At 42.5% G+C, this 17,937-nt stretch overlaps 1 protein-coding gene across 1 annotated transcript in view; it reads left to right on the forward strand.

Moving 5' to 3' along the window:
• scara5 (scavenger receptor class A, member 5 (putative)) overlaps positions 1-17,937 on the forward strand; it is a 49,366-nt gene that overhangs the window by 5,872 nt on the left and 25,557 nt on the right. The window contains exon 3 of the mRNA XM_034579354.1: positions 3,604-3,732. Coding sequence (XP_034435245.1) covers positions 3,604-3,732 — 129 coding nt within the window. The remainder of the gene's footprint in view (positions 1-3,603; positions 3,733-17,937) is intronic.

Genomic DNA, 17,937 nt, shown 5'->3' on the forward strand with positions numbered 1-17,937 from the left:
GGGAAAGACTTAGCGAACACACACAACTGGAGAACTTGTTGACGTTTTAATGGAACTTGGACGATGCCCCTCACACATCAGAAAAAGACTGTCCACGTCCAACTTCACTAATCCTAGGACATTTTCACACCTCGGACAATTAGAGGAGATATTCCCCCCCCCCTCCGCGGAGCAGCTGGGTTCATGGGAGATGCAGCGGAGACGAGGAAAACAAAGAGAGTTCCATCCTGGACAACACCACTAACCACTAAGCTCACCGTGGTCTGACTTGTGCATCATAATCATAACGGCACATTAAAATTCAGGATATGTCAAACATAGGTGAAGTATAGTTGTTGTTGCAGGGGGGGGGGGGCTAAGCTGTGCACACTAATGTCACCATAACTCGTCAATAACAGGGACAGTGCCCGGACTTTTTTTATGGAATCTGGTGAAGTTGCCAGGCACCATGTGTCTTTCATTTGGAAAGACAGAGTTGGAGGAACAATGCTCTGCCCCTTGTAAATCCACAAAACTCACCAGAGACGGTCGGATGCACAGACTTCGCCAGCACCTGACTCACACTGGAACTGCTGGAAACCAACCCAGTGTTCAAACGGGTCAAACTTTGTCGGTGGCTCCTCCAAGTTTACTGGTAAGATAATCCTCCAAGCCGGATAATCCTCGACTCTAATGATTATTGGATTCTTTGTCCAAACGGTGCAAGATGTCGACAACACCCTCAGCGGACAGACGTGACTCACGGAGCAGTAAGGAAATCCCCAAATGTATTTACAGTTACTTGACAAATACTGTGCCTCTTATTCCAGCTGGAGACGACTGTCACTGTGTCACTGAACATGGTTCTGTCTTCTTATTTTCACTGGGTTGTATTTATGCATTTAGAACAATCGTTACTTGGCTTTTCTCAAGTATCTTGCAGGAAAAGCTTTTAGCAGTTAAACCATGGACTGAAAATAAAAATGGTCGACGTGATGTGAAGCCAAAGCACCTTGAGCACCCCCTGGTGGCTGGCTGCGAAATAGGTCATGAACCGTGCCTCCTTCATGTTAGTGAATGGGACATGGAATAGAATATGCTCACGTGTTCATTTTAGTTATTTGATGGCATAAAAGAAACGTGGGTGAAACAGCATGATTGACAGCTGAGACTGATTCACGATTGGTCAAGCATGTGTGTGGGCGGGTCCTTACTCTGACTCCAAAAGGGCAAGATGGCAGCATTCTGTATTTTGGCTTCATTACTGGAGAGGGGGAAGGAAGCTGAGATGGGTCGTCCATAAAGTCTATAAGTGAAACAATAAGTTGAAGATAATAGAAAACATTTTTAAAAGGCCGGAGTTGTTGAACTCAAACAAAGACGCCCAACATTCTTGTAATTCCAGGCATCTACAAATGTAAGAAATGTCTGATTTCCTCTGTTTTACATCATCCCAGTGGTGTAAATCGATATGAGAAGACGACTGTGTAATGCCACCCAATCGCGAAGGTCATCTTCCTTGCAAGGTGCAATCCCCAACTTTCTTACACGTCCAAATAAGGACATTCTTCATGGGACCTTTGCACCTCTCCATACATGTGTGAAGATTCCTGTGGGTTCCGAATCCTAAACAATAAATCATGTTCAAGTGGCGTTTCGTATTTCATGCAGTACTCTCCTGGTGCTGAAGGGGCCCCCCGGGTTATGACAGCTCGCTCCGTCCCTCGGAGTGACATTTCTGTTCCTATACATTCCAACCATGTGACACACACACACACACACACACACACACACACACACACACACACACACATCTGAGCCAGCTGTGTTTGTCTTACGTTGGTGGAGTGTGTGTGTTCTTCATCATGGAGGGGAATTGTGTGTGTGTGTGTGTGTGTGTGTGTGTGTGTGTGTGTGTGTGTGTGTGTGTGTGTGTGTGTGTGTGTGTGTGTGTGTGTGTGTGTGTGTGTGTGTGTGTGTGTGTGTGTGTCAGCAAGAATCCACCAGTGTTCACTGACAGATTGTCATGGTCCAAATGAAACCATGCTGTTGGGAGGCCGCTCGGCAAAAATCACTGTTTATATTTAAAAGTCAGACGCCAACATCGCTCGTGTGTTCGCAGAAAGAAAGAATCTCATTAAAACCTCATTAGATCTCGGTGAGTTTTCATATTCATCATAATCATCTTGTCACACGGCCACAGTGACTCCCCAGAGACACCTGTCCGAATGTAACCAGCTTCTCTTCTTTCCACTTAGTTCATCTCAATGCTGACAGTTTCAGTCACAGAACTCTGGGTTATATATATATATATATATATATACATATATATAAATGCAAATTGTTCCTTGTAATGCTGTACTTTGATACAAGGGCTAACTTGGCAAATCCTGCAATGCAGCAACAAATGCAACTACTTTATTCCAATGTTTTCTACTTATCACTCATGACCATATTGACTTTTTGCCAACTTAAAAACCTAGTTTAATTCAGAAATCGAGGACTTCTTGCTCCAAATATCGCTAATTGTGAATTTCAGGTGTTAGTACATGAGAAGTTACAGGAAAACAAGAAACCAAAGGGAACTGATACGATACTTAAGCAAAGCAGACATTTATTTCTTTAATATGTTGAGGATAAATATTTCTCGAACATTACTGGTGACGTCTGAAAACATTTCGAAAGTAAAATCTCGTTCTTGTTCCAAAAAGCTAAGGATGTGACTCCGACATCACTTCATCCTCTCGACCTGATGAGAAAGTTCCCTCAACATCAGCAGCCTAATCCCTGCAACACACACACACACGCACACACACACACACACACACACACACACACACACACACACACACACACACACACACACACACGCGCGCAAAGGAAATACCACGTCCATCATAACAGTCTAGTGTCACTTCTATCAAGACTGATTCTCAAACATCTGTTTGACCCTGAGCCGTGTTAAGTGATGACATGAATTATAGTCATGGCTCCACAGTGAGTGTGTTGCATTGTGTAATTTCATCCGTGCATATACGTACGTGCGCATGTGTCGTAATGTATGTTGTTGGCCTCGAGGCACTAATGTCTAAACCATTTCTCTTTTAACAATGATTCACGACTGAGATTTGCCAAATATGTGCAGTTATTTATCGTACAAAATTCATACTTTGAATTTAAGAGTGTGACCGTTTTAAAAGAAACGCATTATACTGCTGTGTTATTCTGTGTATTGGAGTCTGCGATGTTTGATGCATGATCGTCCCCTTGGATTTCTTCAGGGCTGTATGTCATCATACCAACACATTTCAGGGTTTAACCTGAAAACCTTGGAGTTATTTGTGTGGCTACAACCACCAGTCTGGGCTCATTCTCGTATTTTTTAGCTCAAGACGAAGGAAATACCTGGAAACAGTGTCTGGGTTGTTTTCAAACTCCCTCAGACACGTGAAAACCCTTTTTATAAGCAAATTACTCACCTCACGTGTATATAAAGTTTCACCCACAAATTAATTCACTTTCATATGAATGGTTTTGTTGAACAGAAAAGTCCTAACATACTTGCACCTGTATTTCAACTTCTCCTCCTGTTTTGATTCTGACGTTTCCTCCTGTTCTGGTCAGGTTCTGGAAAGCGTCGCAGGAAGCAGGACCAGTGCTGCGGTCACCTCAACTCGCTCTCAGCCATCAAATACGCCATTGTTTCCCTCTACATCCTGGTTCTTCTCACCATCTTTGGACTCTGCCTGACAGGTAGGAAGGAAATAAATGGATTTAATCGCGTGTGTGGTTACGACAGGTACGAGCTTGTATGTACCAACGTGTTTATCTTGTATCTGCATGTGTCAAATCACCAGATCCTGCACGTCTCTGATTTGCATAAAGCAGCTTTTTCGTTGACACTTGTCAAACTGTTCAGTGAGCAATAAACTCATATCTCATCTCTTATTGTTTTTATCACTTTTCTCAAGATCTTTTTATTGGGTATTTGAAGTCATACAGAATGCAATGAAGCATTAATAAAGTTAAACAATGCATCTGAGCACACTTACATGTTTTATCCATAGTCCAGAGGACATTTATCCTTTTTTTATCACTTTAGTATCATGCAAGTTCAATTTGATAATAGCTAAATGATGTCTCTATCAATATTATGTCTTATAAAGCTTTTGGATTCATGGCTCTTGATGGGTCTGATCTCGACCGTTGGCATGTTGCTTTCTGTCAGAAGCTTTTACGTAATGAGATAAAGAAAATTTTGAATTAATCCAAAATAAAAGCTGTTGCATGATAACAGAAACAAAAGATATCTGAAATACATCAAATAATATTCATAGAATATCTAATGTCATAACACACAGTGTTTTCCTTGTGCGAGTTCAAGCTGAGTAAAGCTCAGACCCGTGTGACACATGCTGTGTTTTGATCGTGATTGTGATTCTATTATTCTAACCTCAGTGTTAAGTGAAGAAAAATGTGACGCATGATGTTGATCGGCTGATTTGTCAGAGATGAAGTGTTGGATAAACGCGTTTGATGTGGAGGCTGGTTAGTTTGAATACGGCTGCGGTTTCCTGGAGCTGCTTTCACATCATCCTTCAGCCGTCAGACGTGTATATTATTCCCAGTTATTGAGCCTGAATCTGAGAGAGAACGGAAGGAAGGAAGGAAGATAAGAAGAAGTGAAGAGAGTGAGAACGAAACTTGAACCTGAGGCTGAAGCTGTGTTGTAGGTCTGATCTCATGAGGAGCTCGTGCCCGACTCTGGAGCCAATCATCACCACATTATGCAATGATGTGGGGAAAGAAGTCATTCGCTCACCCACCAAAACATTTCCCTTGGCCGCCGTCCGATTCCTACTTCCAGTGGTGGATTTGGAGGCATCAACATTATGTCTCTCCAACATCCCATGTCTCAGTGATTGGCAAAAAGTATAACCTAAACTGTAATGTGGAAATTTGGACGTGCGAGTTATGAAAATGAGCTTCAGCATATCACACAGTGCCGTCATAAATTCCACGTTTTCAGAGTTTACGCTGCTGCAGATCCTGCTTCTCCTGGTTGATTTAGAAAAACCCTGGCACGATGCCACAGTAGCCTCAGTGTGTGTGTGTGTGTGTGTGGGTGTGTGAGTCAAACTTTATGGCCGTTACCTTTTGCGAACCCTCCCTCTGCCTCCTTGTAAATATCCACCCTCTTATTTGGGGAGAGGAAGACAAAGAGAGTTTGATAAAGACGGAGGGAGAAGAGGCAGAAAAAAACGAGGGACGATAGAGTTAGAGAAAGAAGTGATGGACCCAGAAACAGGTTTAAGAGCTGTCTGGCCTCAGACCAGCAGGATCCTGAAGGAATCGACTGCTCTCACTAATCCTAATTTCATTTCAAGACCTCCTCTCTCTCCCTCCGAGCCGTAGCCACACGGCTGATGCCATTAACCGGCTGTGGCCGTGTGTGTATTCCCAGGCACAGAGATGCCGTTAAGAGCTTGGAACGGGTCTGTTGTCGTCACAGAGGTATTCGGTTATTTAAGGCTTTTAGATGAGGTTGTTTTAGAAGAAGCAATCAAACTGAGCTTTTCAGCAAGACTCTCTTAAATTCCCTGCCAGCCATCCCAAAGCTAAGTGGCTCCAGCGTCACTTCAGGGGAGGCCCCCGCTGCCGCTCGCGCACGCAAACATTCATATGATGCGAGTGCACGCGGGAACACAGTCGCATGCAGCGGCTGCCAGTTTTCCTACGTGAACACGGATTCAACCCTTTTTCGCTTTTTGTTTGAATTCTCTCTTGACTTCTTTAGCTTTTTCCAGCTCTTATGTTGGCCTCCTCCCAATCTCATGGTTACGAATGATTCCCATGCCTTCACACACGCATCCATATTTCACAGCATAATCGCGAGGCCTCATCTGAACTCAGCCCGAACACATCTGCACCCATGACGTGATAAGTATGATATAGTATTTTCTGTGTCAGCGCAACGGCTCCTAAATCTTATAGTTTTGGACAAGTGAGAGAGGGGAGAGTGAAAAACAGAAACGGAGGTGGATAAGATCTGAAGGGCGGAGGATGAATCCTGCTCCAGTCATCAGGAGGTGAAGAGCTGCCTTATCGCTCCGTTAGCGCTACAAGCTAATAGAGCCACGTCAGCTCTGATCAGCAGCACAGAGATCTGGTCCCTAATCGAAAGGTCACATGTTTGGTTCTCATGATATAAGCGTCTGCTCCTTAATGTCTGTGAGTCACAACCCAGACTTTTATCATCTCAGCGGCGCCTGCTGGAGAAACTTTTGTCTTTTTGCAGTGGCTTGTTTTGGCCGTAGCTCAAGAAGAGAAGGGCTGTTACTTAAGAGACGTGTGTCGTCACTCGATAACCAACTAATGGTGGCAAGAGACGTTTGTTTGTTTACCCAGAACTCTGTGGACCGACCCGACTCCACCCATGTATGGACTCAAAGTATCAGACTCTTTCTTGACCTCTCATGAGCCTTGAGGTTTGCAGACATGTTTATATTGATTCCCTGACACACAGATTGCATGTCCGTTCTCTTTCTTAGTGCGTGGAAGTGACGGAGCTGAAAGTTTGTCCATTTCTAATAAATCAATATTCTTTGGGTGATGGGTTTAAGTTTGGTATCACCCCCGTCCATTTTTTACATATTGGATTTCAACGAAACTTGGTGGAGGCACATACATTTTTGGGAGCAGCAGATCCAGGGAACATTTGTCACTTTCTTTAACATTGCAGAATTGGGTCTTTTTGGAAATTTCTGGGGACCAATATTTAGGGGACCGATATTTTTGAATGTGTGATGCTTCTTAATTTAATCTGTGGGAACTCTTGGGCCTTGGCCGGAAGTTTTTTGAACTAACAAAAAATCTCGTAGTATGAATAAAAATCTGATTTTAAAAGCTTTGTGGATTTTTCCCCAACAACAGCTGGATGATTGTTTTCTCAATTAATTTTGATGGATGCATTTCGGACCTGCTCCCAGACTCCTTTTGTAATGGTTCCCATGTGGTACCACGTAACAACGACGGCCATGTTAGGTTAAGATTGATATAAAAAAAAAAAAAAAGAACTGGTTGTTGTTTGTTCCAAAGGGAAACTGATGTCACTCCTCTACTGTGCTCACGTTTACGTCCAAACATGTTTTAATCATCAGAAACTCAAACTCGTGAAACTGTGACGCAATGACGAGACGCTCTACACACACACATGCACACACACACACACACACACACACACACATGCACACACACACATGCACACACACACACACACACCTCCGCTCGGGTGCAGTTGATTGGCCCATATCACATGTGACGCTCGAACTAAAAAGAAAACAGATGCGCAGTTTTCTGTTGTCTCTCATTAATGCCAAAACTTCAGCAGCAGTAATTCGCCTTTATTTATTTTTTTTAAACTCCTGAGCTCTTTCATCCCGGTGATAAACTGGCAACCTGTCCGGGGTGTAGCCCCCACATCCCCTTCCAAGGATAATAAGGGGTAGATAATAGATGGATGGATCTTTCACATGTTTTCTCTGTATATCCAAAGTATTACAATGCCTTAGTTCGCAGATAAGAGGCTGAAAAACATTACTGCGTTCAGGACAAGAAGAGTAGGTGAGAGAGATTTGACTGTACTAAGTTTTCTTTGTATAACCAGTGTGGAAATAGGGTTGTGATACGAAAAACGTGGATGATGCTTTGCAAAATTTCCCTCACGTCACAGATAGAGGCAGGAAATCTGCATGAAGGCAAAAGTTCATTTCAAACAATTGGACATCTCCAACTGGACAAATGAGGGGTTACCACATCGACGTGTTTCGAAAAGTCTGACATACACAGAAACAACATACTTTGCAAATTTAAAAGGTAATAAAAGTTCCCTTAATATATACAAAAATAACATCTGGGAACCTGTAACCATAAATGGACAAAGATGCAGGGAAAGATCAATTTTGAGATGATCTGTAAGAGTTGACACTGGGACATAATCGCATCTTAAAATCATTTTTCTACTGTTGCTGGAAATTTGTTAGTTCACTGACATTGAACTAACAGTGAAGTTTTGGGCCCACAAACCAAAACAAAGAGCTCAAAATGCCTGAAGAGTTCCGAGAATCATCAGCCGGGTGATTGTTACCTGTTGGTTCATCACTTCCAGTTCATCTTTACGCATCGTTATTCAATCCATTGATAATATAAACATTTTATGATTCAATTTTGCCCTTAAAGCCTCAGTTATAATCACACAAAAAGGTTACACATGAGTGTAGTTACATGCACCATTGACTTTCACCGTTGACTCACGCAAAATGCAAGTGCACTCCTAATAAAACTCTTTATTTTGCCTCGTAGCACAGCAGCACATTTGTCGAACTAATATCTATCATCTATCTATGTAGGATTTAACTTTGCAACGCTGATTATTTCCTCTTCTTTCTCTGTAGTTTTATTTTAACAGATGCAAATGTTGGGGCGGAAGAACCGTGTGAAGACGTGGGATGGTTTTCATTGCGTTCTGGCCAGACGCTGCACCAAATATCTTGTTCTACATCTGGAGTGGGTTGAAATAGCAGGTTGTGTCAAACGCCCCAAACAAACACATCTACATAGGCCCATTTAAGGTCCTCACAGACCAGCGCCTGCACTGATAAACACCTGGGGGTTCAGGACAGGAGGTTTAAGAAAGATTTACACCTTTTTATATCCCTGTTTACGAGCTGGTTGAGGATCTAGTCGTCTGATAACAGGCAAAATACAAGAGAGCTGGTCTATTCTGGTGGATGATGATTTACATCCACCTGCCAGTTGTACACTGTGGTTTCTACCCGCGCTGTGGTGCCTGATGGAAGACGTCAGCCGTGTGTTATTCTCCTCCCATGTGCTGCGAATCTAGAAATGCAGCCTATATCCCTGTGTTTAACTTACACTGTAGGTGCAGCTGAGTCATGTTTTCCAGTCGGAGCAAACATGCAGCTCACAGCTCTGGCACGGCGCTCCTCCTTTCCTCAGCCAGTTAATTGCTGGAAAACATGAGGGTAGATTTGTTATTCTTCTTTTAAGCCATGAAATCTTCCAACAAGAGTTTGTTTGTGTCTTTTCTGTGATACCGTAGGTAACAGGCATGTTATTGCCAAGCGGCGATGGGCAGAAGGAAACAGCCCTGGTTTATTTTGGTCTCCGGCCGTTTGTTATAACTTGGTTTGGTCATGGATTTGTTATGGTAATTGTGTCCATGTTTTACATCAACTTTTCCTGCTGCAGCTAAATTTTATTTTGGCTCTAAAAAGGCAGCCAGATTGTTTATAGACCATTTTGTAAAACCCGCACTTGGTCCCAGTTAAACATTTTGATGCTACTGGCACAGTCTTCACAAAGGTCCTTTATCAACTTGTGAACGTCTGATTAGAGTATTTCCACAGGCACCAGTTTTTAGGTACTTTACCAGGACTGTTGATTTGATGTTGCTAACATCACTTTCTGAAGATTATGTTTCTAATACAGCATTATAAGTAAAGACGCTCCAAGAAAGAAAGGTCTAGTCATGGAGTTTTAACTCTCAGACATACACTGAAGTCTGGATAGTTTCCTGAAACTCTCCAGAGGGGCATATGTTCGAACTCCAATGTCTGAGTCAGTTGTTCTGGACATTTTTAACAAGCGTTGGATGCAAAACTGGAAAGATAAAAATATCTCATGATGAGAAAGAGGAGACGTACACATTGAAGACGAGGATGTGAACTTGGAAAGATGATGAGACTCAAGTGTTTTTGTCGATGCCCCCCCTCGTCTGTGTGCTCTGGAAATGTTCCTGTAGAATCTACTGCTTTGTTCCTCATAGGTGAAAGACAAACTCTATGTTCGGACCCATTTTCCCGAGTTCTTATCTGAAAACAGTTTGGGTCTGTGGGACGCTGTCGAGGAACGCATCACTCCTGACGATAAGAAAAACAAAGGAAGACGAACTTTACCGCAACCGCAAGCTTTAGATTACTTAAGCTCCTTTTGAGGTTGTTTGAGAACGAACGCCCTCTTTCACAACATGATACAAGATAAAAACCTGCTTTAAAATCTGGACCATATGTGTCTGGCTAAGTTTGTCTTTAGAAAAGCTTTAAGTAGGTAAATGTGACACCGCAAAGTGCCACTCCTAAAAACCACTTTAGAGCCAGAACTTTAAAGGTATTAAACCACACCCTTGTGAAAACAATCGTCATTTTCTCTGCGGATGATGAGATGCTTCTGATCTCAGTGTGTTAATGTTCGACACGGGTAAAACATGTCTTCCTCCAACACGCATCGTCTGCAGGAGAGTGAATCAGGGCTAAGAGCATGTGCCAGAAGAAACACACACACACACACACACACACACACACACACAGGACGACATGTATGTTGTATGTGCACAATGTCCCAGGGCCCCTGAGCTGAGGCTGAGAGCATAAAGCCTTTTCTAATGAGTTTCTGCGCTGTGGTTGTGATTCTCTCTGAAGAAAAGGGTCTGGAGAAGGTCCAGCTTCCCCAGTGGGAGTCCGTCATAAGAGGCGTGCGCACACACATGCACACACGGAAAGACGTAGAGAGAAGTCAGCCCTTAGTTCCTCAACAACAAGAGTCCCAAAAGTCAGCAGACAGCCTCATTCATGCAGTCAAACGCAGGTCATTAACATGTCAACGCTAATTGGACCAGACCTACTTCTCTTTCTGATGCTCTCGCACTTTGTCTTGCTGCTTCTTCTGTGTTGCAAAGAATTGAATGTGAACGTCGCCTTGAGGCAGAAATGCATTTCAGTCGATGAGAAATTCTGCAGTAATCGTTACCAAGTGGTGTCGTCATTGTTGTGTGGTTGCGTAACCAACCATTAAAGGGCGCATTGCTCTTCATACGTCTCGGTTTCTTGGTTTAATCTGCAGCATGAAACCGATTCAGCCTCGCTGACGTCGGAGAGCAACAACATCTCGACAAATTCAAAAACATCTCTCGAAGTGGAATCGACGAGAATGTGGATTTTTCCCATTTAGTAAAAACCTTTAGTTTTTGCTTGAATCCAACTAATGGACCTTTTAAACAATTTGGATTTTATATTTCTGACTAAAATCTTTGTGTAATAACTGGATTGAAACTTGTGTTGTAGTTCCAAAGTATGTGTGGATGGGAAAAATGTGTCGTGTTGCTATTTTTAGCAAAGCTAGCAGCATGACTGGATGATTAGGATCAGTCCACCACTTGGATGATTGCGGTGAAATCTTGTCCTGATCTCCTTGTTTCCTTGACGATGTTTCCCATTGACTTCAGTGATCCCCTGACTTTCGCTCCTCGCACCAACGTTAAGCTCGACAATAGTGATTTTAAGTGAAACCTCAGAGCAAATATTGGACTTGTTGTCATGGAAGTTGGTGCAAACATTAATGTCCCCGTCTTTGATCGGCTGCCTGAGTACAGCCTCACAGAGCTGCCTAGTCCTGGCTATGTTAAATACTTTTCACACTACTCTTTATCTTATATAAGGAGGTACTAGTATGCCTTTATACATGGTGACATAAGTTATATAGGTGTTTTTGTGTAAGAACTTAGGTGTTGTTGTAAATGTAAAAGTTCTATACATATATATAAAGTTAAAAAGCCCAAAGCTCGTAAGCAGGTTAAGCGAAAGAGGAGCCCGACATTTCTTACACGCGCTGGAAGCAGCTGACCAATCACAACAGAGTGGGTCAACTGGCCAATCAGAGCAGAGGAGGGGGGCCTTAAAGAGACAGGGGCTTAATCCAAGTGTTTCAGACAGAGGCTGAAAAGAGGAGCTGCAGCAATGAACAGTTTGAGGAAAGAGAGCACGTGAACATTTTCAAGTTACACAAATAAAAAATTACAAACCTGAATATGAGCAGAATATGTCTCCTTTAACGTATGAAATGGTTTACATGGAGGATTGGCACTGAATTCTCCTTGAATAAAATTAAATCATAGCCCGCCAACAACCCCTGCCCGAAGAACTCTCAGAGAATAAGGTGTAAACACGGAGAACGTCACAGATTCAGTTCAGCCTCAAGCCGAATAAGGTGATGGGATTCAATAAAGTGTTACACTGCTGTGTGCGAATAAGTCCAACACAAATAAAAGCAGCAGGCCTCACCGATGCACCTCTCCATAAAACAGCCACAGTGATTTTATAAATCTGCAGCAGAGGGGAGGTTAAAGCTCCGGGGAGGTGAAAGCTCGATAGCAGGCGCCCAAATTAGTCCTTTCAACACTTTTTTTCCCCTCTGTTTCATTAGCAGACTAATTAGACAACAACAGGTTTCAAAGACTCTGGGCTGGCACGCACATACACACACACACACACACGCACACACACACACACACACACACACACACACACACACACACACACACACACACACACACACACACACCATAGGGTGGTTTGATCTGCGTAATTATGTTGCTGGAGCTCAGTGAAGTCCTAAGCAGCGCACAATGCAGAATTATGAGAGCTGGCGTCTCAGTGCTCGGAGGCCGTTAGTGTCCGACTGTGTTTGGCTGCAGGACAACTCGGAACAAAAGCAAATAAATAAATGAAATGTAAAGAAAAAGCTTTAGGATTCGATTTCCTAAAAAAGACTTTGCTGCTCTGTGGCCTGTGTGGAAAAAAAAATAGGGATCAGGCATCTTCATCTCATCTCGCATCTTTGTCTCCATAATTCTGTAATGATCTTGTCATAGAAATAAAATTGAGTTGAAATACTCGAAAGAGATGCAGTTCTTTTCTGTGAAATATGTCGTAACATGTAGCAACATTAAACTACGACGTGTTGACAGCCCTTATTAATCAAAATGTTCTACTCTAGCTGCGAATATGAAATATTATTGCTGTGTTTAAAGTTGCTTCATCTAAAAACCAGTTAAGGCAAAAGCATGTTAAGATTTCATGACTGAAACGGAACAGCTTTAACAGCTTTGTTTATGCTAATGTGTCACTTATGTGTACTTTATAGAAGCTGTAAACCAGAGTCAGGTGATTCAATTCTGCAGCTTTGGTGCCAACAGGGGACGACACAGTTCTGTGGAGGAAAATGTGTCAGTGTGTGAATAAAAGGCAACTCAGAGAGGAAGTACTGAGGGCAACACGGTGGTTAATTCAATATTAGAAGTGTTGAAAAGTTATAGTTCTATTCAATAGTCAGTAAATGTATGTTTTAAATGATCCTAGCTGAAAGTACAGGGCAGGCTTTTTGGTTTTTCTATATATTTAAGCATACACATGTTTTAGTATTTACCGTTGTGAGGGTTAAGAACAGAGGATGTCGCTCCTTGTTAAGCACTATGAGGAAAAACTTTGATTTCTGCCCATGGGCTATAAACATAAAATTTGATTGATTGGGATTTTGTTGATGTCCTTTCAAAACTTTAAGACACATTTGTTTTGGCAATTACGGCAAATTCCAATCCAGTGCTTTTATTTTGGTGAATGAGGCCAGATACTAAATCATTTAACAAAATGAATCTTGAATCCACACAAAAATCCCCCAAAACTTAGTTACACGTCATAACTAGTATATTTTATTGAATACTGTTGAAGGACCTTAGACTTGATTGATGGTGAGAGTCGGATGATTCCGTTCATTTAAATCATTGAAACCACAGACATCACTCCAGTAGAGACACAGCCAACTCAACAGGACACTCACACACACACACACACAGACACACACACACACACACACACACACACACACACACACACACACACACACAGACACACACACACACACACCTATTAAGTCATTCAGCCTCACAGCACGAGCCTCACTTTGAAGTCTGCTACATCAGACACGGTCCACGCTTCTAAATCAAACAAACCCCACCACCGCTGCCACCGCTGTCACTTCATTTTGACATTCCTGCCGCTGAGTTACAGCTGGATGAACTCAACGTGCGGCCGCCCCCCCGACAGACGCTCACACACAACTCAGCAAAGACACTGTTGTATTTAACCTTCTGTAAAACGCACAAATACAGGTTTTCATCTGCAGCAGAGTTGCATCTCCAGTTTAAACCAAAAGTCAACAAGTCTCTGTTTGGTGAATATATTCTCATAGCGTCGGGTGTGATTTGGTTTTGCAGTAATAAATCTGTGTCCACAGTTGCACAACGAGGTTTCGCGTAAATGGCGATGAGCGGGTATTAACCCACGACAGCAGTTATGCGTGAGTGGGTTTGCGTGCGTGGATGCGAGCGTGGGTTCTTCACCAAACACGTAGTCTGCGTGTGACTAGTGAAACAAAACAAAATAGTTGTATCTATCGTCTTGAGCCACATTTCAAAGATTCTAAACATCAATAAACCACAGTCTAATTATTAATAGCACATGTTAGATGAGTGGAGATCATGTAAGGCTTGTATTAGATGTCAGTGGTTTGTTTTTAATTAAAACCATGTTTCTTCTTTCTATTCCGCCCTCGACCCCTTTGGTGTTTATTTCTTTACTGATGAGGTTTGACATGTTGACCATTATCCGGCTTTTATCATCTACATTCATTATTATTTTTGATTGTTAGCAACTAATTGCCTATTTAGCAGTATTTACATTATTTTACAGTTGTTTACATCCACCTGATGAATAGATTTCCAATATTCTTTAAACCTTTACCTCTGTTTTGGTCTCCACCAACTCCTGAAGAAAATATCTGGCTCTTTCCCTACAAGATGTTCAGCTTTAGCCCTATAGGCTAGTTGCTCATTTTGACTGATGCTAAGTAGTTAGCGTACAGTAGGTGTATTTATGGAAAACGCTTCATTCTGCTGCTGGAAAGAAGTTTTTAATATGAAGTAAATGTAAATATATAATTACTCAGAGCACGATTCCCCTTGTGCTGCTGTTTTGAGCTGTTGTCCTGCTGCTTTGTGCCAATAAAGGTCCGTCCTATCTTCTCTATACTTACACTAGACCAGAAAAAGTCTTTCTCAAAGAGATCTCTTGCAGTATCTGTTTGGTTAGGATGTCTTATGACGTAGAGACGCCACAAACAGACAGAAAGTCTTTGATAACACTGATAAAATACTTTATTTCTCCAGTCGTCCTCTGTTTAATACATTTATCTTTTCTCCCTCTGGTTCTGAGCACAGTGAAAACAAACTCAACTATCGCTCACATCTTTCCCTGCAGCTGGACTCCTGTGGGATCTTGTGTCCGTTGCGGGTTTGTAGTTTGTGTATCGTGTTGTCCAGTGCGCGGTGTGTTTGTTTTATTGTGGCGACCGACCGTGCGGGCTGATCCCAATCCTGTTTCCACAAAGCTGGTTCAGAGTCAACACAAACAGGGCAGTGATGCAGGAAGAGCAAGAAGCACAAACACGGATAATTGAGCTGTGACATTTCCTGCCTGACGAGAAGTTGATCTGATATATGATGTGTGTTGCCGGGTATTGGTTTAGTGTGGTAACGGTAAACTGCTGAGAAATAACAACTCAGCGGCTGTTACCAGGAGAGGTTGTGAAATTACAACTAGAGTTTACTCGAAAAAGGCAAAGCAAGATAGAGACATGTCTGCTGTGTTTGTGAACAGGAAACTTGTTGGTAACACAAACCGTTGTCTCATAGAATTACAATCCTACACAATTAAACTTCTTCAAACATCGTACCTTTCAAAATAAGTGCTTTATTTACTAACAGATGTATAATTTAGCGTGTGTCTCCTCCATGTTAGCAGATGGGACTAAATAAAGTTGTTTTAGGTACTTCTTATCACACTGGTGTTTGTTTAAGTGTTAAATTTCCCTTAAAGTTTGGTTTTAATTACTTAATTGATGCTATAAAAACAGGCCCGAAACATTATGATTGACAGCTGATCCTTGATTGGTCGAGCACATGGATCGGTGGGACTCCGACACGGCGACTTCATCCCACGACGCTAACTTGCAATAATCCAATTAAATCTTTATCTCACGCACATTTTATCCCTGAACCCGCAGGTGGTCGTTGAGTTTGACAGCTGATATGAATCTAACCTCTCGTAGTCGTCCATTTTAAATCCACCTCACTGCTTCGTTTTGATGTGATGTCAAAGAAAGCACATTGTTCCCCTCTTACACTTTAAGATCCTGTAATTTCACCCCTCGTTCGCCGCTGGAAGACTTTCAGGTCTGCCGTTCACAAAAAGACTCTTTCTTCTTGAGTTCCTTCCCTCCGTCCTGCTGCTGGCGTCCCTTCAAAGAGCCGGAGGGTGTTGTTCAGTTTCTGTCTGCTGGGAAGCGGTGGTCTCTCACTGTTTCTCTCACTGTTTCTCTCACTTACAAACACACAGAACACAGCGCTGCGACAGCTGTGGTGTCCATATTGGACTGTTTTATTACGAGAGGGAGATTGAAAAACGGCCGCCGTCAAAAAATGTGACAGTGTAAAGTAGCTGTTTTTTTCATGTTTCTGCCTCCACAGTCGGATCACTTTCATCTCTGGCTGCTCAATGAACTGAATTTGTGTTTTAGAGTCACTTTATATCCGTCTGCAAATGTTGAAGACACTCCAGCTCAGTCCACCTGTTCGTCCACCTCCGCACCGCTGAGCTAATGTCTGACCCTCTCACTCATTGTAACTGAATCTTTTAAAACGTGTCCAACACATATATAGTTTCATTTCAAAGGTTTTCGGCAAAAGTTACTCACAAAAGAATAAGTAGCGCATTTGTTATGGACGATACACAGACTTTACACAGACTGTACATAAAGATAGATGTAATGACGGCCCCTCAAAAGTGAAGCCAAATCATCTCGGTCGCCCCCTGGTGGCTGGCTGCATTATAGATCATAACCCCCGCCTCCTTTATGTTAGCAGATGGTACATAGACCAAACAGAAAAATCAGAGTACACGGCAAATACATTTTTTCTGATGGTCAAGTCCTCGTTTTTTCCAGTAAGTTTGTTTTGTTAGCAGGATTAAGCAAAAACTACTGAACCAGGAAGGGTGGGGCATGAGGATCTGGTTCAGGGGGTGGACCCAGAACTTTCTTTAACAGAAACCGCAACAAGCATCATAGCTAGAATAATATTTCATTTTAATTGTTCACAGCCTGAGAAGACCGGGATCTACTCACCTCATCATCATGTTTGACATTTTATTTGGAATCTCCGTTTCAACACCTGGCTCATGTTTGCTGAAGCTTGATTCCAGCAAGGTGTTCTGGTTGAAGTCACGTCAACACCTTCTCCATATCAGTCACTTAGATTCCCTCTCAGATGGATGTCCGTGTGGAGGTGAGGAGGTCAGGAGGAGGCCGTCTGAGGCTCCCCATCACCTCGCAGACATGGCCGACTCCTTCGTGGAGGTCCACTGATGAAAGACCTGTGAGGACACAATGTTTTCAGTGGTTAAAATACGCAGAGGGTTGATTTATAGTTGGGTATAGGACAAGATGAAGGCTGGATGAGAGTTTACATTCTTTTCAGTCGTATTGTGAGTTTCAGAGAGACACAACTGTGGTGAGGTCAAGGTTTAAACTGACTCGGCCCCGTTTTCTTCTCCTCAGTACACAAAGCAGCTCAAATTGACCCAATCAAAGTTGATGTGGCTTCCAAATAGCTCTCGAAATGTTATTGTTGGTCCTCGTCAGCTGCAGTGAGATCGTAAACACACCGTTACAGATACTGCGACCGCTAGCGCTATCGTTTAGCCTTTGTATAAACTATATAAAACAGGCAACAGGGAAACGGTTCTATAAATGAAGGGGGGGGGGGGGGTTTATGTGACGAATTTGCATTCAGTAAAACGTCAATATGTTGTAGATATCATCAATTTTACGTCAAAACTGCCATGTTTTATCTACTTCTAGTACACACACACACACACACACACACATGCACTTCTTTCTATAACCCTAAAACCAAACAGCCCATTGAATTTGTGAGGACCAGCCAAAATGTCCTCACAACGTCAAAATTGGCCCTCACAACTATAGATA

This window comes from Hippoglossus hippoglossus, chromosome 24 (assembly GCF_009819705.1).
Source record: "Hippoglossus hippoglossus isolate fHipHip1 chromosome 24, fHipHip1.pri, whole genome shotgun sequence".
In the NCBI taxonomy this organism is placed as follows: domain Eukaryota; kingdom Metazoa; phylum Chordata; class Actinopteri; order Pleuronectiformes; family Pleuronectidae; genus Hippoglossus; species Hippoglossus hippoglossus.